Here is a 23,471-nt window from a genome sequence, read left to right as displayed (position 1 = left end):
TCACCGGCATTTTAAGGGATTTTGGCTTTCTAAAGGAAGGCTGAGATTGTGCACCTGCCTGTCCGCTTTAGATACTTCTTGGGAGCAGGATCATGTCTTACTACTTATCTTTGCATTGGGAACAGATAGCATATAAATGGTTTTTGAATGAATGGACAAATAAAAGAAATAGAGTTTTGTTTGCAGAGTTGTCCTAGTAGTACATAATTCCTTGAAATACAGAACTTCATGTAGTTTTCTAAAATACCTTCATCATTACATTTTATCTGTAAACATCATTGTAATACTTTGGGTTCACTTAGATTCTCTTGTGGAAAACATATTCCTATTGCTTCATCACAAATATAATAGCCACTAAAGGATTAAAATTCTGCCATTAAAATAAAAATCATCAAAAGTTAAGACATTTATGGGTAACATAGAATTTGCTAGTAAACGTATGTTTGGAAGTTCTCAAATAACCCCTAGAGATAGGGGTAGGGATAATAAAGAAATTCCACACATTTATTATTTTAGAATTAGCTTTCACTTGGGAAACGACATTAGCTTCATTGCATTCCTAATCTCTGGAAGCTAAATATGATCCAACAGTATTTTATGGTGCTCAACTTGGCAAGGATATTTTTCTGTCTTTGGAGGTAAGAAAAGGGTAAAATCTTGACGATCTCGTGACATCATTATCCAGAAGGAATAGGTTTGTTGCCTCTTGCCTATACTTTGTCTTGGAGTGCTGTGCTCATCAGAGGAAGCCAGAGTGAAGGGAAAAGTATGGGTGGCTGTTTGGGCCCAGATTCCAGGAATACTTCATCCTGTGTAGCGTGGGGTCTCCTGTTTCCTCTCTTCACGAGTGTCCAGGCTTATGATGCCATAGTGCCAAACATGGATTTAATTGCAGCTTCTCTTGTTACCTTTTTTGTAGACATTTTGACTTAGTCTTTTGATTTCTAGGCAAGCCTAAATCCCTGGGAAGCTAGCACTGTTACCTTGTTTACTGCATCTTCCAGGAGCCCCATGTGTTTGAAGGGGATGATGGGAGCGACAGGAGAGGCAAAAAGGACTTCATTTGTAGCGCCTTCTTGCAGCATTTTTTTCCCCAGTGCTTTCTCAGCTTGTTTTTCCTTAGATTTTGGGGGACTCTTACGTGGAATTGGAAGTTCAGTTAGCCGACCAGAGGTCTTTAACATAACAATGGTGGCTTTTGTTTTTGGCTAAACTGTCTGGATTATTTAAACAATGGGTGCTTATTTTTTTAAGCATGCTTCAAGAAGTCAGTCTATATTTGAAGTGAAAAGAAAGCTCTTGGGTGGAAGTCAAGTCATTCTTTTCTTATTCCAACTACAAGACCACAAAGAAAGAGTTAATGCTTTCTGTCATGTTGGAAAGTACTTGGAAACTTTAAACATTGGCAGAGTTAGTTAAATTACTGCTTGACAGCTCAGTAGTACTCTTCTGGAGCACACTGAATTAGGGTTGTACAGTTACATATTGTGAAAGTTAGAAATATAGACAAGTGACTCACTAAGGTTGCTGATAATAAACATAGCAATGTGGATCTCTTATGTTTCTTTTAAAGATTAAACATTTTTCATTACTTCAGCTGTTGGTTACTTTACCTGTTGGCTATTGTATGTATAGTTGCTAGAACTCTCTCATTGCAACACTTGGAGCATAGAACTTACGCATTTAGCAATGTAGTCCCCTGGCAAGCGTTAGGAAATCCTCAGATGTCTTTGTGAAATGCATAGATTAGCAGTTCCATAAGGATAATGCAGGGAAAGAATGAATTAAATCAGAAACTTTAAGGATTTGAAAATGGGTGTCATGTTACTTTAATAGTAGCTGAAAGAATAGGGTATTTTGTACTGTAGGTGATTTATTGGATTCCTTTACATATTTATAGTTTAAGATTGTAGCCATTATGGTAGGAAGTTATTTGTAAATAACTGTATGATCTTGGGCAAGTCATTTGGCCCTTTAGAACTTCAGTTTCTAAAACCACATCAATAATAAGAACTACAATATGGACACCACATTATAGTTTTATGAATGATTTTACATAAATTACATAACTTACGTAAATTATTTCATTTATTCCTTACAACGCTCCAATAAATAAAAAAATTGAGACCTCAGACAAGCCCTTCCCTGTCTTCAGTGGTAGCATGTGCCGACAAACGAGAGGATGAAGTGGCCCCCTCTACAGTTGGGGGGCTTTAACTGTTGGAACTTAGTTTGGGGATTATCAGTATAAATTGGAGGTACAAGAAAATCTGTCTATAATTCCTTATTTTGTTCTTATTTTATGTGGATTTTGTTTCTGGCATCTGAAATTCTTATCTCTTTGTAGAAAACTCTTAGTTTCTGAGTCGGTGAATTTCTATTAATCCGGTTGTTTAAATAGACCATATTTCTTGACAATTTGTTCAAAATCGGTTAAATCCTTAGTATTTTTTTAAAAGGCAGGTTAAAAGTTAGAGGTAAAGAGAAGTTTTTGCCTTTTTTCAGTATGACTGAAAATAAGATGCTTCCTTCAGTTATTCTTGGATGCATTCTTGAATTGATGTGGTCAATTCTTCATCCCTTTCACAAATGCTGCTGCCCACCATTAAGTCTCTTATCACAGGGCATTTAAAAATGATGCCATAAAATGCATGTTGAGAATCTTTGGATCTCAAATGTATAGAAATCACATCTAAATGTCAATTCCTGAGTTAAGGAACTGACGATAATGGCAATTTCAGTCTCTATTAATATTTAGTAGATAAGAGATTATGATATTGTAGATTATTCCTTATGTGTCTGTAGACTTAACTACTTGTTGAAAAGATATATTTGTTTTATTGGGGCTGTATATTTCTGCCATTGTACTGATTTGCTTACTTGAATTAAAGTCATTCTTTAATTGTTTTGGGCTGTATCTATAGTTTGAAATTTAGGACTGTCCCCTATGTACTGTGCACCAAAGATGACTTATCAATGCATTGTTCAATTACTACACAGCTCCTATTTGTCTGTAATGAAGCCATATGGCTGGGTCCATTTATTTCAGTATTAAGTTATTTTATAATAATATCCATATGAATGATGATGAGTAATACATAGAGGCTAAATTTTCCAAATTCATTTGTGTCTCCTCTGGGCATTTCTTTGGGATATGTTCAGATTCATGTTTGTTTTTTTTTTTCCTGATTTTAAAATAATTTTCCTTTGTTATAGGATGAGCAGTTCTTAGGTTTTGGCTCAGATGAAGAAGTCAGAGTACGAAGTCCCACAAGGTCTCCTTCAGGTATGGCCAGTTAAATGCATGGCATCTTTATGTTTTGTTTGTTAAGAGACTGTGACTTCCCCTTGCCTTCTTTGCATGTAAAGGGTGGTCTTAAATACTGGGGTTTTTTTGGGTGCATCCTTCCCTTTCCCTCACACTAAGTAGGAAATGGCTTATGAGCTAGACCTCTTTAAGGGACTTCTCTGTCAGGCCGCTTTTGGTTTATCCTTGATTATGCTTCTCTGTGGGAACCACCAGAGGCATGAGGGCTAGATTTCCATGGAATGCTTGCAAAACCTGGTAGGCAAATTGAAGGTTACCTACTGAGAGCAGCATCCTCAGATTTACACATTTTGAATTGTATGGCAGTAAATATGACTTTGGAAATAATTTGGCCATTGCTTTTTACAGATGAAATTTGGTCTACTATTGTCAAAGAACTAAAAACAAAATGTTGGCACTGTATGAAACTATTTTATCTGATCCTTGAAAAACTGTGTTAAAATAAAGAAAATAAAAACGACTTGGGTATTTCCATTTATTAGCAATATTTGTCATTGTTCTCAATAAGAATATATCTAGAATGTCTTGAAATTCTAGACTTAACAGCAGTTTCCTGCAAGATGATCCTCAGTGGAAATAACATTTAATGGCTTGCAGAATTCTGTTCTGTATAGGAGAGGGCTATAGATCTTTTGATGAAAAAAACATTCCCCATCTGTGCTGCCATTCTGACTTCTTGTATGGTTGTCTTTGATTGTATGTGCATAGACAGTCTAGTTAAATATGATGTTGTTAGCTGTGCTTTTGGTCCTTGATGTTGACATAGTTTGTGATGTTTGTTAGCATTTGCATTTCATTTGAGTCATCATATATTATATAGTAATCTAACTCAAACACATAAGTTGACAATTTTTCCTTTCCCAAGTGGGGTGGTATTGCCATTCTAGTTGAGAGGACTTAGCCAGTAGTATTCCAGTATCTGTGCCATTCAGACAGTAGCAATATTCTCTTTAAGATGTGATGATATCTTAAAACTTCGTATCAGGTGATGATAGAGATTGTCTGGTCTAACCCTTCATTTATAGATAATAAAATAAGGCCCAGAAAAGACATGATGAGCAGTTACTTCTGACTGATTTGTCAGTTCTTTGAATGTGTTGTGGATTATGGAAGTTAGCAGAGCAGGACTCTTCTCTATTCTGCTTTTTCTACCTGTCCACCAAAAGCTTTTTTAAAAAGATGGATAGAAGAGGTTTTCAGAATTCATAAAGGCGTATGAGTAGCCAGGTTCAAGTCTACCAAGATTATAAGGAATCTTGTGATGTACTTCTGGGTAGGAGTTTATTTTGTTAATTCACAACCCTTTCTTGTCGGTTTCCTCTTAAGTTTTTTTCTTGGCTGTCAGTGTACCTTAAATGTTGTTTGTTTTTTGTTTGTTTTTTTAAACCATCTGTATATACTTTATTAAGAAATGAAACTGTTTCTCTGCTGTCTTCTAGTCCATTACTTTCATTGTAATTTAGTATATATTGGGAACAAATTTGTGAATCTTAATCTATTAAGAAGTTTCAAATTAATTGGTGAGGAAAGCATTTATATTTAGAAAGCTCAACAATAAGACCTTTGTTGATTTCTTTTCTGTTAGAAAGCTGGTTCCATAGTCTAAAATGTTCATCATAATGGCATAAATCTCTTCTGGTGCCTCTTAGGGGAGGTTTTAATCTCAGAAGAATGTTGAGTCATATAAAACATTGAAAAGTCACGAGAGAAGAGATGATATGATAGAGGAGGCAACTCTTAATACATTTAGAAAGTACAGACTATATGTGGTGATCAATCTGTGGTGTATATAAATCAAATCACTATGTTGTACACCTGGAACTAATATATATTGTATGTCAATTATACTTCAATAAAAAAAGAATGCATCTTTAAAAAGAAAAGAAAGTACAGACTATACAAAGAATTTTAGGGAGTTCCCAGGTGGCCTAGTGGTTAGGATTCCAGGCTTTCACTGCTTTCAGTGCTGGGGCCTGGGTTCAATCTCTGGTCAGGGAACTGAGATCCCACAAGCTGTGCAGCATGGCCAAAAACAAAAACAAAAAAAGATAATTTTAGAAAACAGTGGTTTTCTGAAGTCTCTTGATAAGCAGCAAATTGAGCTGATTTATAAGTTGGCAAATTCCTTTTATTTAGAATAGAAGAAATCTGATTTAAATTGTCAGTTTGCTCTTGACATCAATTATGGTTAAATCTTTTTTGTAATTTGAGACTAACTAGTTCAAGAACCTGTAGGTAGGGGAATAGATTAATGGACATCTCATGTCATTTCACTGATTAGTTCACCTACCACTGAGTTCAGTGATCTTATTCTGATGTCTCATGAATGAATGTTTTTCTTTTCAATGAAACTTTCTTAACTTACTTTGGCAAAGCAGATTGAAAATATAGGAAGCTGAGCTGCCTATAGAAGTTGGTATATTATTGTAGCCTATAGAAGTTGGTATGTTGTTGACTAAAGAGCATCTTGTTCAGATTTATTAAAGCCAAAATTCTGAGTTGAAAAAATGGGATGACTTACTATAAATGTGTTCTCAGATATTAACTCTTGGTGGCTACGATATGGAAAAGGTCATACAGATTTTTTTAAAACACACCTTTTTTTTTAATTCAGAAAAAACCTTCTTGTTCACCCAAAGTTGTAGGAAAATTAGTTTTATATATTAATTGCTCAGTTGAAAACCTCTTATTATCTTAGTTTTTCTATCAAAAAGGTAGTTAAGTGTTCTTTTAGGTAGGATGTTATTTACTTGATTTCTTTGAGGCAGGTTTTTGGTGAAAAGAAACTAAACACAATTAGGATGTTTTATTGACTGATTAGACCCAGGTAGAGTTCAGTACAGAATGGCTTGTGCTAAATTATATTCAGCTTAGTTAAGACCTAAACTACAAAGCTAAATATATGCTCTTCATTGTTTAATTTCTATACACAGTTAAAACTAGTCCTCGAAAACCTCGCGGGAGACCTAGAAGTGGCTCTGACCGAAATTCAGCTCTCCTCTCAGACCCATCTGTGTTCTCCCCTCTAAATAAATCAGAGACCAAATCTGGATATAAGATCAAGAAGAAAGATTCTAAAAGTATAGAAAAGAAGAGAGGAAGACCTCCCACCTTCCCTGGAGTAAAAATCAAAATAACGCATGGAAAGGACATTTCAGAGTTACCAAAGGGAAACAAAGAAGATAGCCTGAAGAAAATGAAACGCACACCTTCTGCTACATTTCAGCAAGCCACAAAGATTAAAAAATTAAGAGCAGGTAAACTCTCTCCTCTCAAGTCAAAGTTTAAGACAGGGAAGCTTCAAATAGGAAGGAAGGGGGTACAGATTGTACGCCGGCGAGGAAGGCCTCCATCAACAGAAAGGATAAAGACCCCTTCAGGTCTCCTCATTAACTCTGAACTGGAAAAGCCCCAGAAGGTCCGGAAAGACAAGGAAGGAACACCTCCACTCACAAAAGAAGATAAGACAGTAGTCAGACAAAGCCCTCGAAGGATTAAGCCGGTTAGGATTATTCCTTCTTCTAAAAGGACAGATGCAACAATTGCTAAGCAGCTCTTGCAGAGGGCAAAAAAGGGGGCTCAAAAGAAAATTGAGAAAGAAGCAGCTCAGCTGCAAGGAAGAAAGGTGAAGACACAGGTCAAAAACATCCGACAGTTCATCATGCCTGTTGTCAGTGCCATCTCCTCGAGGATCATTAAAACCCCTCGGCGGTTCATAGAGGATGAGGATTATGACCCTCCAATTAAAATTGCCCGACTAGAGTCTACACCGAATAGTAGATTCAGTGCCACGTCCTGTGGATCTTCCGAAAAATCAAGTGCAGCTTCTCAGCACTCCTCTCAAATGTCTTCAGACTCCTCCCGGTCCAGTAGCCCCAGTGTTGATACCTCCACAGATTCTCAGGCCTCTGAGGAGATTCAGGTACTTCCTGAAGAGCGGAGCGCTACCCCCGAAGTTCACACTCCACTGCCTATTTCCCAGTCCCCAGAAAACGATAGTAATGACAGGAGAAGCAGAAGGTATTCAGTGTCAGAGAGAAGTTTTGGATCTAGAACGACGAAAAAGTTGTCCACCCTACAGAGTGCCCCCCAGCAGCAGGCCTCTTCCTCGCCACCTCCACCCCTGCTTACTCCACCGCCCCCGCTGCAGCCAGCCTCCAGTATCTCTGACCACACACCTTGGCTCATGCCTCCAACCATCCCTCTAGCATCACCATTTTTGCCTACTTCTGCCGCTCCCATGCAAGGGAAGCGAAAATCTATTTTGCGAGAACCGACATTTAGGTGGACTTCTTTAAAGCACTCTAGGTCAGAGCCACAGTACTTTTCCTCAGCAAAGTATGCCAAAGAAGGTCTTATTCGCAAACCAATATTTGATAATTTCCGCCCTCCTCCACTGACTCCTGAGGATGTCGGCTTTGCGTCCGGGTTTTCTACATCTGGTACTGCTGCTTCAGCCCGATTGTTTTCGCCACTCCATTCTGGAACAAGGTTTGATATGCACAAAAGGAGCCCTCTTCTGAGAGCTCCGCGATTTACTCCAAGTGAGGCTCACTCTAGGATATTTGAGTCTGTAACCTTGCCTAGTAATCGAACTTCTTCTGGGACGTCTTCTTCAGGAGTATCTAACAGGAAAAGGAAAAGAAAAGTGTTTAGCCCTATTCGATCTGAACCAAGATCTCCTTCTCACTCCATGAGGACAAGAAGTGGAAGGCTTAGCACTTCTGAGCTGTCACCTCTCACCCCACCGTCTTCTGTCTCTTCCTCGTTAAGCATTTCTGTTAGTCCTCTTGCCACTAGTGCCTTAAACCCAACTTTTACTTTTCCTTCTCACTCCCTGACTCAGTCTGGGGAATCTGCAGAGAAAAACCAGAGACCAAGGAAGCAGACTAGTGCTCCGGCAGAGCCATTTTCGTCCAGTAGTCCCACTCCTCTCTTCCCTTGGTTCACCCCAGGCTCTCAGACTGAGAGAGGGAGAAATAAAGACAAGGCCCCTGAGGAGCTGTCCAAAGAGCGAGATGCTGACAAGAGCGTGGAGAAGGACAAGAGTAGAGAGAGAGACCGGGAGAGAGAAAAAGAGAATAAGCGGGAGTCCAGGAAAGAGAAAAGGAAAAAGGGATCAGAAATTCAGAGTAGCTCTGCTTTGTATCCTGTGGGTAGGGTTTCCAAAGAGAAGGTTGTTGGTGAAGATGTGGCCACTTCATCTTCTGCCAAAAAAGCAACCGGGCGGAAGAAGTCTTCATCACTTGATTCTGGGACTGATATTGCTTCTGTGACTCTTGGGGATACAACAGCTGTCAAAACCAAAATACTTATAAAGAAAGGGAGAGGAAATCTGGAAAAAACCAACTTGGACCTCGGCCCAACTGCCCCATCCCTGGAGAAGGAGAAAACCCTCTGCCTTTCCACTCCTTCATCTAGCACTGTTAAACATTCCACTTCCTCCATAGGCTCCATGTTGGCTCAGGCAGACAAGCTTCCAATGACTGACAAGAGGGTTGCCAGCCTCCTAAAAAAGGCCAAAGCCCAGCTCTGCAAGATTGAGAAGAGTAAGAGTCTTAAACAAACTGACCAGCCCAAAGCACAGGTACTCTTTTCCATCTTGCCCATTAAAATCAACAGTTTCTCGAGCCCCATCTAGGAGCAAGTTTTAGGCTGAGTGTTTCAGTTAGATCCACGTATGGGAATCAGGAAAAGATGGTGGCATTTGCAGTGGTCCTTTACGGACGGGTAGGATTTTGATAGGTAGAAAATAATAGGGGAGAAAGTTTTAAGGAGAGGAAACAGTGTAGGGTAGAGATAGAAAAGTATAAAACGTACTTGAGGAACGGGAATAGCTGGACTGGTACGTGTAGGAAGGCGGTGAACCAAGACTGAAAGGTACGTGGGGCCACATTACCCTGAATGCTGAGTTGTTTGTACTTAATGGGTTTGGTGTGATGGAATCTGTGACTTCATTTTGAAGATGCATTTTTGCAGTCAGATTGTTTTACTGTTGTTTACTATAGGAAACAGGGCGGGGGGAATCTCTTCCTCTGAGTTGTGAGTGATCAGACCAATAGAAAATAGGTATTTGCAGAATACATATGAGAAGCACTTAGCCTCAAGTTGTGGTACAGAAAAGCTGTACAATTCAGTTAGTTAAGATGATGACAAACAGATTTTTGTAAAGAAGAGCTTTTTTTTTTTTTTTTTTTAATTAACAAAGCAAGCTAGGCACTAGTCTTTTCTGAGAAAACCTGCCAATCTTTAGATTGTTTTTAAACATTGTCATGTAGTAGATGCGTGTTTATACCAACATATCAAGTTAGGTTAAGATGACCACAAACTTAGGTTTTAACGTTATTCAGCGTAGGGCCACATTTACATTTAGTAATTCTGCCAGTTGAGAGGTCTAGCAGGAAAATGAAGAGACTTGTTTCTGACACCATTTTGCATATTTTTGGTTAACCTCCTAGTGGTAGGAGCCGTGGCTCTTTAAAATGTGAGACATTTCTGTTTGGAGCCGTGGCCTTTTATACTTCCATTTATAGGTTATTTCCCCCTACTTCTCTGTTGATCAGGGAAATATAAGAAATAGTCTGTGGTTAGATAAGCCCTATTTACACGAGAATGAGCTTCTTGATAATGCAGACTGGCAGCTTGATTTTTTTTTGAGGGAAATTTTAAAGAAGTAGTATAATTGGGAATAGAAGCTTAGTTGTTTTCTGTTTTTTGATTAGAATCCTTTTCTGCCAATTTTAGAAGTAGGTGATTTCTATATGTTGATATGCCATATCAGCTGGGAATAACTAGAGTTGTATGTGTTGAATCTAGATTATAAGTTAATCAACTATACCTTGGCTTCATTTAATTATATTTTCAACGCATATGGTTGTTATTGTTTGTTTTTGGCTTGCCTCCTACTCAGGGTCAAGAAAGTGACTCATCGGAGACCTCTGTGCGAGGACCCCGGATTAAACACGTCTGCAGAAGAGCTGCTGTTGCCCTTGGCCGAAAACGAGCTGTGTTTCCTGATGACATGCCCACCCTGAGTGCCTTACCTTGGGAAGAACGAGAAAAGATTCTGTCTTCCATGGGAAATGATGGTAGGTCGGGGGTGTCAACCTTGAGGTCTCAGCAGACACTGGGTTCGTTTGCTGATCATCCTGGGAGTGCCCAGTAGGCTCTTCATAGCATTATATGTTAGGCTGGGTCCTCCAAAAACCAGGTGGCGGAGGACGGGGGGATTAAATGTGTAAGGGTGTTATTAGAGGAAATGCCTGAGAGAGAAAATGGGGAGGGAGTCAGGAAAGGCTGGGAGAGCTGTCAGACTGCTCTGTAAGTCTGACCCTAGTGAAGGAGAGCGGGAAGGAAGGCTGGCCAGAATCCTCCTGGATGCCATGCAGTGTGAGAAAGCTCGGCAAGGCTGTCAGGGAGCCCTTGAGCAAACATGGACTGTCAGAGGAGTCTCGTGTCTCCCAGGAACAGGCCTACCCTAGTATCCCTGCCACGCTTGTCACTGCCTGAGAGCAACCCCTGTGGTAATTGTGGCCTCTGTACCCCTGGATTTCAGAGCACAGCAGCTGGGGCCCTCTGGTTTCAGGTCTGTGAGGCACATTCTCATGGGTCTCAGATGAAATTTAGAGGTTTAGAGAGTCTTCAGAAGCATTCAATTCATATTCTTTTTTTTTTTTAATGCTTTCTTTACTTTCTTTTTTTTTTAAAATTAATTAATTATTTTTTGTATTTTGGCCACGCTGTGTGGCTTTCAGGATGTTCCCCAACCAGGGATCGAACCTGGGCCCCTGCAGTGAAAGTGCCAAACCCTAACAACTAGGTCACCAGGGAACTCCCTCAATTCATATTCTTGACTTTAGGTTATACTGTATTTTGTTTTCATTGTTTGGATTTCTGCTTTCATCAAGCTGCAAGTTATAGGCATTTTAAAACATTTAAGTAATTATTTAAAACAGGCTCTGTGTTCTGCATATGAATATTTTTATTGTAATGAATTTGATTTTTGGAGTCCCAATTAAAACAAGGTTTGAATGTATATACTAACATCAGTAGATTTTGAGAATCTTCCCTGTGCTCTCAGGAAGGAACCAGATACTCTGTCAGAGCTAATGCCACATTTCTTTAACAGACAAGTCATCGATTGCTGGCTCAGAAGACGCCGAACCTCTTGCTCCGCCCATCAAACCAATTAAACCCGTCACCAGAAACAAGGCGCCGCAGGAACCTCCAGTAAAGAAGGGACGGCGGTCAAGGCGGTGTGGACAGTGTCCTGGCTGCCAGGTGCCTGAGGACTGTGGTGTGTGCACTAACTGCTTGGACAAGCCCAAGTTTGGTGGCCGCAACATAAAGAAGCAGTGCTGCAAGTGAGTGCGCGTCTCTCTGGGGGGCTGGTCTCAGCCACTGTCCCGCTTGTCACAGAGAAAATGCACCCGAACGCCCAGTGTGGTTGTACCAAGTCACCTCAAGTTGCAGGATGAGTTGCATGCTTGGATTTTGTGCTGTGCTGGGTTTGGGCTGTGCTTAAATCAGAAACCCTCAGGCGCGGTGCTGTGAACGTTCTGTATCTGCTCAGGTCAGTGTGGTAGCCCTTAGCCATATGGCTATTTAGCACCTGAAACATGGTTGGTGTGACTGAGGAACGACATTTAAAATTTCCATGTAATTTTAAATTCACATAGCCACATGTGTCTAGAGCTGCCATATCAGTGCAACTCTGGAGGGTTTCTACTTAATCACCAATGAGTTTAGGCCTACTATTTATCAGGTCAACTGAAATTACCTTTATCTTTATGGCATTCAGGAAATAGTGGTGATATAAGTCTCTCCACTCTCTAACTCTCAGAATATTTTCATGCCTATGGAAGTCTTCCCCCACCCTGCACGCTACTTGTGGAATCTTAGTTCCCCAGCCAGGGATCGAACCCAGGCCATGGCAGTGAAAGCGCCGAGTCCTAACCACTGGACTGCCAGGGAATTCCCTGGAAGTTTTGATTACTCTACCTTTTTTCCCTTTTTCTAGTCAGTTTGTGGATGCACTTTCTACTCTCTGGGATAATTTGTTTAAAGTGGATCAAGAGAATTGCATAAATAAATTTTGGTGGTTGAGTATCTCATCAAGTGCCTGGCACCAGGAATAGATATTATCCATAGATATTTGCTGAATGAACGAATAACATGAAAGTGATTTATATAAAACATAATTGGGAGAAATGCTGCATTACTTACTTAAGGGGAGACAGTTTCTAGGAGACACTGAGAAGTTCTGTGCTTTGGTTTAGTCTGGCCTTAAGCAAGAATCTTGTCTCAGTCCCATTAGTGGAAAGAAGTGAGACAATTCACAGAACAACAAAAAAAGGTACATGATAGCAAGATAAAATTGCACTAAATTTAGGGGTTGCAGTGGATTCAGTCCAATATTAAACTTCAAATTAAGTTTTGAGTTACAGTAAACTGAGGATTGAAATATCTATCAAAGCCCTGAGATAGACCTGTAGCATTGTAGTGACAGACAAAGGACTCGGGTAATTTTAGTCCATTTTGTATTCAGATTACTATATGAATAATAATCTCTTAAGGGAGCAGAACTGATTTGACTGCAAGAAATAATGACTGATCGTTTTGTGGGTGGCGCTAGTCAGTACTGGGTTGCAAGACATTTGAGTCCCATTTCAAAAATAATTTGATATTTGCTCCTTTTAGATCCTCAAGATAGGTGAAATTGCTGATCAAAGGATTTAAAGGCTTCAGTTTAAATAATGAGCAGTCCTTTTTTCAACTCTCAAAATGAACCTGAATAAAGGTTCATGGATTCTTTTTCTTTTCTTTTTTTTAAAATTAATTAATTAATTAATTTTTGGCTGCGTTGGGTCTTCGTTGCTGTGCGCGGGCTTTCTCTAGTTGTGGCAAGTGGGGGCTACTCTGTTGCGGTGCACGGGCTTCTCATTGCAGTGGCTTCTCTTGTTGAGGAGCACGGGCTCTAGGTGCGCTGGCTTCAGTAGTTGTGGCTCGTGGGCTCTAGAGCGCGGGCTCAGTAGTTGTGGTGCACGGGCTTAGTTGCTCCGCGGCATGTGGGATATTCCCGGCAAGGACTCAAACGTGTGTCTGCTGCATTGGCAGGTGGGTTCTTAACCACTGCACCACCAGGGAAGCCCAGGGTTCACGGATTCTTGCAGACGAATTAATACTTGCTTCAATTGCTTCTCTCCTAAATGAAGTTTACTTTATGGTATCCCTTATTATTCTAGGATGAGAAAATGTCAGAATCTACAATGGATGCCTTCCAAAGCCTACCTTCAGAAGCAAGCAAAAGGTAGTGTTGTCAAAAGATCTTCCCCCAAATGCTTCCTGCTTTAATGTCATATAGTTGTGTACATCTAGTGTAAAGAGAATACTAGCCTTTTTTCAAGTACTGCTGTTTCCCAGGGAGCTGTTGGTTGTTGAAGCTGAGTGATAGGTACATGAGTATTCATTTTACTCTTTCCTTCACCTTGGAGTATGTTTGAATATTTCCATAAGAAAAATTTTTTAAAATTCATACAAAAAATTACATTATATTTCATTTCCTAGAGTAATAAAAGTATACGTGTTTCACTTGCCAACTTGGCATTAACTTCCTTGAGTCTTCCGGTGTCAACTTCAGCTGTAGGAAACTGAGACTAAGATTGTTACATTCCTATACTTATATTTTAAATAAAATTTTCTCACTTACAGAAAAATAATCTTGCTTTCCCCCCCCACCCCCAGCTGTGAAGAAGAAAGAGAAAAAGTCTAAGACCAGTGAAAAGAAAGAGAGCAAAGAGAGCAGTGTTGTGAAGAGCTTGGCGGACTCTAGTCAGAAGTCTACCCCATCAGCAAGAGAGGATCCCGCCCCCAAGAAAAGCAACAGTGAGCCACCTCCGCGCAAGCCCCCGGAAGACAAGAGTGAGGAAGGGAATGCCTCCACCCCAGGACCTGAGGCCAAACAAGTGGCCACGCCCTCTTCCAGGAAGTCCAGCAAGCAGGTCTCCCAGCCGGCACCAGCCATCCCCCTACAGCCCCCCAGCACAGCACCACCGAGAAAAGAAGCCCCCAAGACCACTCCTAGTGAGCCCAAGAAAAAGCAGCCTCCACCTCCAGAGTCAGGTGAGTGAGGACAGCAGGAAGAACTGCCGAACCAGAAGTACCAGCACAGGACACTGACATCTTAAACAGCATTTGGAAACCTGAAATGTATATTTTTAAGTCTTTGGTACAAGAAAATTCACTCTCTTTTAAATATTTATTTAATTTTTTTGTTTGGCTGCGCCGGGTCTTAGTTGTGGCACAAGGGATCTTCTAGTTGCGGCATGCATGCGGGATCTAGTTCCCTGACTACGGATCAAACCCGGGCCCTCTGCATTGGGAGCGTGGAGTATTAACCACTGGACCACCAGGGAAGTCCCAATTAGCTCTCTTTTAACTGTTATATAATAATAAAGAAATAGAAGCAAAAACAGTTAAGTTGGAGATACTGTCTTAATTTCCTGTTTAAAGCCTAGAGTTTAAATAGTTTGTTTTTTCTAATGCCCTTTTCTTTGCAGGCCAATCAGTGCTAGAGTCATCGTTGCTATTTAGCATTAACTGTAAATTTAGTGGCATCTGACTGCAGTTTATTTTGAATTCTTTAGGTCCAGAGCAAAGCAAGCAGAAAAAAGTGGCTCCTCGCCCCAGTATTCCTGTAAAACAAAAGCCTAAAGAAAAGGTGAGGAAAGATTTGTTTCCCTGCCATTTGTCAAAGATGTGTTCTATTCTGTAGGGAAATAGCCTTATCCTTGACATTTATGAGATTGAGTGAAACTGCATTTCTGCCTCTGTGTAGATGGCAGTGGAATTTCTTAAAATTAGCAAACTTCAGGTTTAGGCTTTAGCTCACTTGCTTTTATTCTCTTTTTATTCCCCGTTGTTGTTTTCCCCTTCTTTGTAGTCCCACATGCTTATGCTTATGCTGCAGGCTGATGAGTATAAGTTTTTTTTCCCCCTCAACATCCGTTAGCAGTATTTGTCTATAACAGTCACTCACTATTTTTATTATGTGGAGAGAGAGGTCTTTAAGACTTTTCCAGTTCTTTCTGTGCCCCCATAGTGGTGTGCATGCACGTCCAGGCTGATGCTCTCGAGAGCATCAGCAATGCTGAAAAGAGAGGCACATGCCAGGTTCTTATTAAGTCATGTTCCAGAGTTACTGTCCAGTTTCAAACTGTGATGATGAAGCATGGTTACATTGGCAAACCTGAAATCATTGATGATCACAGAGCTGGGAAAATTGTTTTGAATCTCATAGGCAGGTTACACAAGTGTGGAGTGATCAGCCCCAGATTTGATGTGTGCAACTCCAAGATCTAGAAAAATGGCAGAATAACCTGCTCCCATCTGGTCAGTGTGGTTTCATTGTACTGACAACCTCAGCTGGCATCGTGGACCACGAGGAAGCAAGATGAAGACACGCAGGAGGGAAAAGCCTGGGATGTGTTTTCTAGGGTATAAATACATACATGCCAATAAAATGCTTCAATGGAAAAAAAAATCTCCTGAAGATTACTTGTCTGTTTCTGTAGGATACTTATACTGGAAACATGTTTTTCAGATCTATTAAGATTTGTCATTTGCATTATTATCTGTTGCAAGAGTGAAGGCAGGCAGGGTGTGGATTTGTTCTTTATCCATCTTCTATCCCCATAGGAAAAACCACCTCCAGTCAATAAGCAGGAGAATGCAGGCACTTTGAACATCCTCAGCACTCTCTCCAATGGCAATAGTTCAAAGCAAAAAGTCCCAGCAGATGGAGTCCACAGGATCAGAGTGGACTTTAAGGTAAAAGTGTTCAGTGACCATGGAGTATATTGAGTGTTGTGGACTTTAAATCAAGAAAATGATGTTACCAAAGGTGTTGAAAGAGAGGAAATTCATTTGGGGGGTGGGGCGGAGGAATGAAGATCTGCCATTAATAGATGGGTTCAGGTGTGTGAGAACTCCGGTCAGTGTTACCAGGTCAGTCTGTGAACTGACTGAAGTACAGAGGCATGGAGCCAGTCCTGCCCATCCTGAGCTGTAAAGTGCTTTTAGATGAGAACAGTATCTGAGGAAGTGCTTCTTTCACATAGGTATAATCAAACCATGATGATCGCTTGAATCAGCAAAACTCTAAGGGAAATTCAATCCCAGTAAATCTTTGCATTGTAGTTAACAGGTGAGCCTTTTAAGAGTTTGTGTCTGAGATTTAAAATTTTCAAAGCAGCAGTTATTTTGAACTCATTGAGATGAAATATTCTCGACATTCTGGTGTCACTCTAATTTTATGCTTTTCGTCCTTATTTTCAATGCAGCGTTTTTTCATTGCAGCGTTGTGTCGTAAAACCGTCAAAAGTATCTTTTTCTCTCTCTCCGCAGGAGGATTGTGAAGCAGAAAATGTGTGGGAGATGGGAGGCTTAGGAATCTTGACCTCTGTTCCTATAACACCCAGGGTGGTTTGCTTTCTCTGTGCCAGTAGTGGGCATGTAGAGGTAAGATATCCTGCTTCTTGGTACCCAAGACAGTATAATGATAGATTATTTTGCTGTGATGAAAGAAATCATTATATTCTGTTTTGTTGGTATATAGCAGGCACTATATCCTGTTGAAACCTGCAAATGAAATGCTTTGACGTTTTTTAGAAATTTCAGGAAGGAGTCTGCTTTTTATTAGAGTTTTTTTTTTTTTTTAAAGTAGCAGTTATTGAGTGTGAAAAGTTTAATAGTTTCATCTCTTAAATTCACTCATTATTAGAGTTCTGATTTTTTGCTAGATGTCCAAACATGGAAGAAATGATAAATGTTTTTCTAGAAAAAGAGTTGCTGTTGATAGTTGTTTTATGTTGAATAGCAAAACTTCCTTGTCTATAAAGAGCTCTTAGCAATTAATAAGAAAAAGGAAAACACCCAGTAAAAAAAATAGTCTAAGGGCAGGAGTATATAATTCACAAAACGAGAAGTAAAAATATGGTGGGAGGGGAGCGTTAAGCCTTCCGATTACCAAACACTGTAAATTAAAGCATGATAAAAAGGATCAAGTGGAAATGGAGACTTTCTGTTTCTGGAAATTTAAATTAGTTACAGTCTTTCTGAGAAGATTGTTTGGAAATATGTATTTATCTTTAACATGGGTATACCCTCTAACCCAGCAATGCACTCCAGGCATTTATCTTGAGGATATAATTAGATAAATTATATGTGTATGTATGTTTGTATACATGTATATATATAATAAACCCTTCTATGTGTATAAATATTTGTATATATATAATAAACAGAAGGGTTTATTCAGTATTTATGATAATAAAAAATTGGAGACAACCCAAAAAGTCATCAATAAGGGGCTGGTACTTCGGTTAAAATAACTATAGGACATGCATATAATGGCACATATGAAGTCCTAAAGATGATAATATAGATTCATATTGACATGGAAAGATGTCCATGACACATCACTGAGTTAACAGAGCAGGTCACAAAATAGTATGTAAAAAGCATTATCCCATTTTGGTTTGGAAAAATGTTTTTGAAATATATATGTAGAAAGAATTCTGAAGGATTTACACCCAAATCTTAAGAGTGTAGTTGGGGCTTCCCTAGTGGCGCAGTGGTTGAGAGTCCGCCTGCTGATGTAGGGGGACGCGGGTTCGTGCCCCAGTCTGGGAAGATCCCACATGCTGCAGAGCGGCTGGGCCCGTGAGCCATGGCTGCTGAGCCTGCGCGTCCGGAGCCTGTGCTTCGCAAGGGGGGAGGCCACAGCAGTGAGAGGCCCACGTACCACACACAAAAAAAAAAAAAAAAAAAAAGAGTGTAGTTGGATTGTGGTTGACTTTTGTTTTTTCTTTATCTTTTTGAGTTTTTTTGCAGTGAGTATGTGCCACCTTTATCATAAGGGGGGAAAAAGGTAGCACAATTTCAACTAGAAAGCAGTAATTTGTCATTCATGTAGTTCTCAATTCCTGAATACCTCCTTAGGTTATTATTTGTCACATATGTATTCTAAGGTCATAAAGAAAACCCAAAGCCAAGTTGTAATCCAGATGTTGAGCAGTCATTGAGACTCACTAGCTAAGACATTCAGTCCTGCCCACTTGCTATTTTAAATTAGACATTAGCAAGTGTGGACAATATTGAATAAGAATTCACCAAAACTGCCTCTGTGATTTAGTTTAATGCAGATCCTTTATGTATGCAGATTATATAATCCGATATGCTATTTTTCTTCTACATCTTTAAGCTTTCTAAATAATTTCAAAAATAAACTATCAGACATAAAGTAATTTTTCTGCAAAATTATATTCACAAATAACTGTATGCTGAAAGTTATATATTAAAGAGTGACTTTTTAAATGAAAATGATACCAGTATGTGGATTTTTAAATATGCAAAGAAAAAAGTAGTTTTAATGGGCAAAAATTAGCAGCTTAAATAGTAATGGGATGAACAATAATTTTGAGGTGTAAGTTTTGTTTTCCTTGGGGTTCTTATTATATGGTTGTATCTTAAATATAGATCTAAGAAATTTAGAATATATGACATCATTATATGATAAAGTATATGGAGAAATGCAAAATTGTCATTGTAAACGTTCAGCAATATTTTTTTTTTTAATTTAGTGATTCAGACATTTAATGAAATAAAATAAAGGCATTAAAAAATAAATTACACATTAGCAAAATTATTGCCTGGTATTCATTCATTAAGGAAATATTTTTTTAGTGCCTGTTACGAACAATATATTGTTCTAAGTGCTGGAGTTGCTTTAGATAGCATTGAAACTGAGACTGTTCAGTCTATGTAAGTGCCAGGGGTCTACTGTACCTCTTTTCCTACATAATTTTAACTCTCGTTACATCCATACACGTTACCCACAGGAATAACTTATTTTCGTAACACCAGTACTTCAACTTCTGTGTTAAAAGTTTTTTTTTTCCCAGAGTATAATTGCTCTAATTTAAATTGTGTAGCTGTGCACAGCAATCCCACAGGATTCCTAAAAACTGAAATTAGAAAATGAATAGCCCACTGCCTACATTGCACTCCTAAAGCATAACCAGTGCTTGATGAATTTTCCCTCCATTCAAATTTTTTAAAACTTTTTATGTTGACATGATTTCAGATTTACAGAAAAGCTACAAGAGTGGTACAAAGGATTCCCATACACCCTTTACCTGGATTCCCCAAGCATTAATATTTTTTTTATTGGAGTAAAATTGCTTTAGCATTAATATTTTTAATTTGCTTTATCCTTTTCTCTTTGTATATGTATTGTACAAAATAAATAAAATATGTACACACATTTTATATGTAGACATTTTTTTCTTAAAATTTGAGAGCAAGTTGCAGACATATGCCCTTTTACCTCTAAATTTTATACTGTGTATTTCCTAAAACCAAGGACATCCTCTTATATAACCACAATATAATTATCAAAATCAGGAAATTAACGTTGGTATTTTACAATTATTTAAGTAGACTTTATTTAGTTTTGACCAGTTGTCCCACTGATTCTTTTATGGCAGAAGAAAATTATGAGTCACACTCACTTGAATTTCTGAAAATCTCTTTATCAGTATGAAAATAACTTACTTCTAAAATTAGAGATGGGAAGGACAAACCAGAGCTTACAGTCATTTAGTAGATTATAGAGAGCCTTTAAAACCATCCCTGTTTCCCCTTACCCCACTCTTTTACATCGCCTTAGCTCTTTGTTGATACCTCTTTTACGGCACTTAGCACATTCTATTAAATCTTAGGTTGTATCTATTTAGTTATTTTATAATTCTACTATTATTACTGCTTTAGTCCCCTGAAACTCCACAGTATTCTGCTTTTTTAACATAGTCATTGCTTAGTGAACATGTTGAATACAGTATGTATTCCACTACTCCTAAAGCTCAAAAAGTAAGCAGGTAGGATTTGGTTGATATTTCTATGTGCTATTTGACCGCCTCTGTGTTCCCGTCTTACCCTAGTTTGTGTATTGCCAAGTCTGTTGTGAGCCCTTCCACAAGTTTTGTTTGGAGGAGCACGAGCGCCCTCTGGAGGACCAGCTGGAAAACTGGTGTTGTCGGCGCTGCAAGTTCTGTCATGTTTGTGGAAGGCAGCACCAGGCCACCAAGGTACGACGCTGAGTAATGGGGCCACTTACAGTATTACTCTGTATCTCCATTTCTGCCTTTTAATCTAGGATTTCGTACGCACATTTTTCCTGTTGGCTTAGCCTGTTTTTACTGTTTAACTGGGTGTAATCAATTGCCTATTGTTGTGTTTTAATTTAATTTTGGGAGTATAGCAGAAAACGTGGCATTGGATAAAATCCTCAAAATAAATCAAATCTCCTTTATCAGAATGTTCATCCCTGAGTACCTTTGGCAGGACATAAATACCTATGCCTTGAGAGTAAATAATTTATGAGGAAATTTAAGCTGTCACAGTGATGTGCTGTATTTACTTGAAGAAAAGTATGAAATGGGGTACTAAGTGACAGGTGTCCAGTGAAGGTGAGGTGATGCCCACCTTTTTGCCTTCTTGTTTTCTTACAGCAGCTGCTGGAGTGTAATAAGTGCCGAAACAGCTATCACCCTGAGTGCCTGGGACCAAATTACCCCACCAAACCCACAAAGAAAAAGAAAGTTTGGGTGAGTTTCTCACACAATGGGCAGTTTCAGAGAGAATTGTCATGGGACTGTTAGGCATGCACAAATTGTAAGAGGACTACCCTGCTTGAGGAAGAAAAGCTGTCCCAGTAGAGAAGTCAACTCTAGAAATGGATTGCGTTTGAGACCTTCTTAAATAAGAAGAGATATTAAAAACAAGAAGTTCCTATTGAATTTCTTTTGTCTCTTCCAGATCTGTACCAAGTGTGTTCGCTGCAAGAGCTGTGGATCCACGACTCCCGGCAAAGGGTGGGATGCACAGTGGTCTCATGATTTCTCCCTCTGCCATGATTGTGCCAAACTCTTTGCTAAAGGTACCTCAGAAAAGCCAGTTTTGTCAACTTTCAGAGGTTGTACTTAGTGTTTGGGAGGTGAACTGGACACTGCAGTGGAATGGAAAGGTCTTACTATTATTGTCAAGGACGCCATTTAGACAAATTTCTTAAGTTTCTGGTCTTGCTCTTTTCCTTACACAGAGACTTAGAGCAACTAGAAAGGTTTTGTTATCTTTGGGGGGATGAATCAAGGAAGACTTTTGATAGTAACTCACCACAAAGAAATGCTCTAAACCAGTATTTCCCAAAGTGAGGTATATATCCATTTGATTGTTTCAGAAATGATTTTAGGTGGTACTGAGTCAACGATTTTATCTTAATAATTGTGCTAGAAAAAAATTATAGCCAATACATTAAACTGACTTAGGATAATAATGATATAAAGTTCACTATTGAAGTTATTTAAGCAAATCAATATTAAGTCTATTAAGTAAAAAATAATAAGAGATGATACATGGATAAAACAAATTGATGAAGGGTGTATATTTTTCCGAATTTTAGGAAGCACTGCTCTAAGCTCTAATGTAAAAGCACTAGGAATAAGGGAAAAGTGTAAATTAACTGTGTTTTTTTACTCCCATTACCCTCTCCTCTTTTTTAAAAATTTAAACATTTCTTTGGAATGTTTAAGAGAGAAAGTTCTCTCTTCCATTCTTTTTCTATTACGTTATCTATAAAATCTACCTCATGACCTTTAAAAATGGGTCTTAAAGAAGAGAACTAGTGGCATATTCTGAGAGCTCAGAATAATCTTGACACTTTACAGATGTGTAAACATTCCATGGTAGATGCATGCTGGCATTTTTAAGTAGTTTCAGAAGCAGAATATGGTGGCTGGCATTTTACATCACATTGGCATAGGTGAGTCAAGGGCTTTAGAGGCGTTGGTATGTGAACCAAAGCTCTGCTGAAAACTTCGCTTTGCTTTCAGGAAACTTCTGCCCTCTCTGTGATAAGTGTTATGATGATGATGACTACGAGAGTAAGATGATGCAGTGTGGGAAATGTGATCGATGGGTCCATTCCAAATGTGAGAATCTTTCAGGTACAGAAGGTTGGAGTCTTTTTATTACAGTTTCCTTCTTTCTTGGTACAGCTGCATTTACAGCCCCCAGAGTACTATAAACATAAAATTAGGGTAGTGTTGTTACTTGAAGTCTTTTTAAATTTATTTTTTAGTCTCTAAAATAAGAACATTGTGTTAAATTTGTGCTCATTTATCTTGAACACATCCTTTAAGATATTTATTTGCTGTCCTTTGTGGATACCATAACCTATTGATTCTCCAGTGACTAAATCCTGAGTTAGTGTTAATAACGTCCCTTCAGAGATCAATGCATATGAGTTCTTCAGGGGTGTGAGAGTCTTAATACTGTTCTAACATGCAGCTTGATATTAAGTTCAGTGGAATAGCTTTCTCTTTTCCCTGTCTCCCACTCTTCAGAGCACCTCATCATTGTAGGTTTTTGTTTTCCCAGATGAGATGTATGAGATTCTGTCTAATCTTCCGGAAAGTGTGGCCTACACTTGTGTGAACTGTACTGAGCGGCACCCGGCAGAGTGGCGACTGGCCCTTGAAAAAGAGCTCCAGATCTCTCTGAAGCAAGTACTGACAGCCTTGTTGAACTCTCGGACCACCAGCCACTTGCTACGCTACCGACAGGTAGGCCCACGTCTCATTTTGTATTCCGAATGGTGGTTTTTGCCCAGTCGTGGAATGTGTGCGTTTTTGTGTGTGTGTGCCTTTCAGTTTATTTTCTTTTGCCTCACTCTTTATTTAGTTTTGTAGAGTTCCTTGCTTTGGCCTTAGGCTATTAAGAAAATTTTTAGCACCAAGAGTAAAACCCATCTCTGGGGTAAGAAGAAGGAAGGGGCCATATCTCTTTCAAAGGTCTTGCTGTTGTAATATGAAATTTGGACTTTGTATTCTGAAGGCCATGGGGAGCCCAATGAAGGACTTCACCCAAAAGAGTAACCTGATCAGAGTTGCTTCTTAGAAAAAAATAAAAAAACAAAAAAATGATTCTGACTGGAGTGAGAAGGAAGGATTGGAGAAGCCTGAGCCTACAGGCAGGAGCCGTGGTTAGGAGGCAGTGGTGGTGCTCTAGGCAAGAGGGAGCAGGA

At 39.2% G+C, this 23,471-nt stretch overlaps 1 protein-coding gene and 2 pseudogenes across 5 annotated transcripts in view; all 3 read left to right on the top strand.

Moving 5' to 3' along the window:
* Positions 1-23,471, top strand: part of LOC307055662 (trehalase-like) — a 424,950-nt pseudogene that overhangs the window by 254,108 nt on the left and 147,371 nt on the right. The gene's annotated exons all lie outside the window — the stretch shown is intronic.
* Positions 1-23,471, top strand: part of KMT2A (lysine methyltransferase 2A) — a gene marked incomplete at both ends in the record, with an annotated part of 69,546 nt that overhangs the window by 20,634 nt on the left and 25,441 nt on the right. For 2 of the 3 annotated variants that reach the window (XM_079709353.1, XM_079709351.1), the window contains 14 exons: positions 3,217-3,286; positions 6,262-8,915; positions 10,239-10,416; positions 11,457-11,691; positions 13,573-13,637; positions 14,072-14,449; positions 14,974-15,047; positions 16,025-16,156; positions 16,733-16,846; positions 20,329-20,475; positions 20,899-20,994; positions 21,206-21,326; positions 22,279-22,392; positions 22,826-23,010. In XM_079709353.1, coding sequence (XP_079565479.1) covers positions 3,217-3,286; positions 6,262-8,915; positions 10,239-10,416; positions 11,457-11,691; positions 13,573-13,637; positions 14,072-14,449; positions 14,974-15,047; positions 16,025-16,156; positions 16,733-16,846; positions 20,329-20,475; positions 20,899-20,994; positions 21,206-21,326; positions 22,279-22,392; positions 22,826-23,010 — 4,563 coding nt within the window. Of the gene's footprint in view, positions 1-3,216; positions 3,287-6,261; positions 8,916-10,238; positions 10,417-11,456; positions 11,692-13,572; positions 13,638-14,071; positions 14,450-14,973; positions 15,048-16,024; positions 16,157-16,732; positions 16,847-20,328; positions 20,476-20,898; positions 20,995-21,205; positions 21,327-22,278; positions 22,402-22,825; positions 23,011-23,471 lie in introns of all 3 variants that reach the window. The other variant, XM_079709352.1, reaches the window with a different exon arrangement.
* LOC307056619 (small ribosomal subunit protein uS8-like) lies at positions 15,276-15,822 on the top strand (annotated as a pseudogene). Its single transcript has 2 exons — positions 15,276-15,333; positions 15,429-15,822. The product of its transcript is annotated as a small ribosomal subunit protein uS8-like (transcript).

The sequence above is a fragment of the Hyperoodon ampullatus genome (genome assembly GCF_949752795.1).
Source record: "Hyperoodon ampullatus genome assembly, chromosome: 7".
In the NCBI taxonomy this organism is placed as follows: Eukaryota; Metazoa; Chordata; class Mammalia; order Artiodactyla; family Ziphiidae; genus Hyperoodon; species Hyperoodon ampullatus.
Note: the sequence above shows the minus strand (reverse complement) of the source record. Positions and strands in the feature narration are given on the sequence as shown.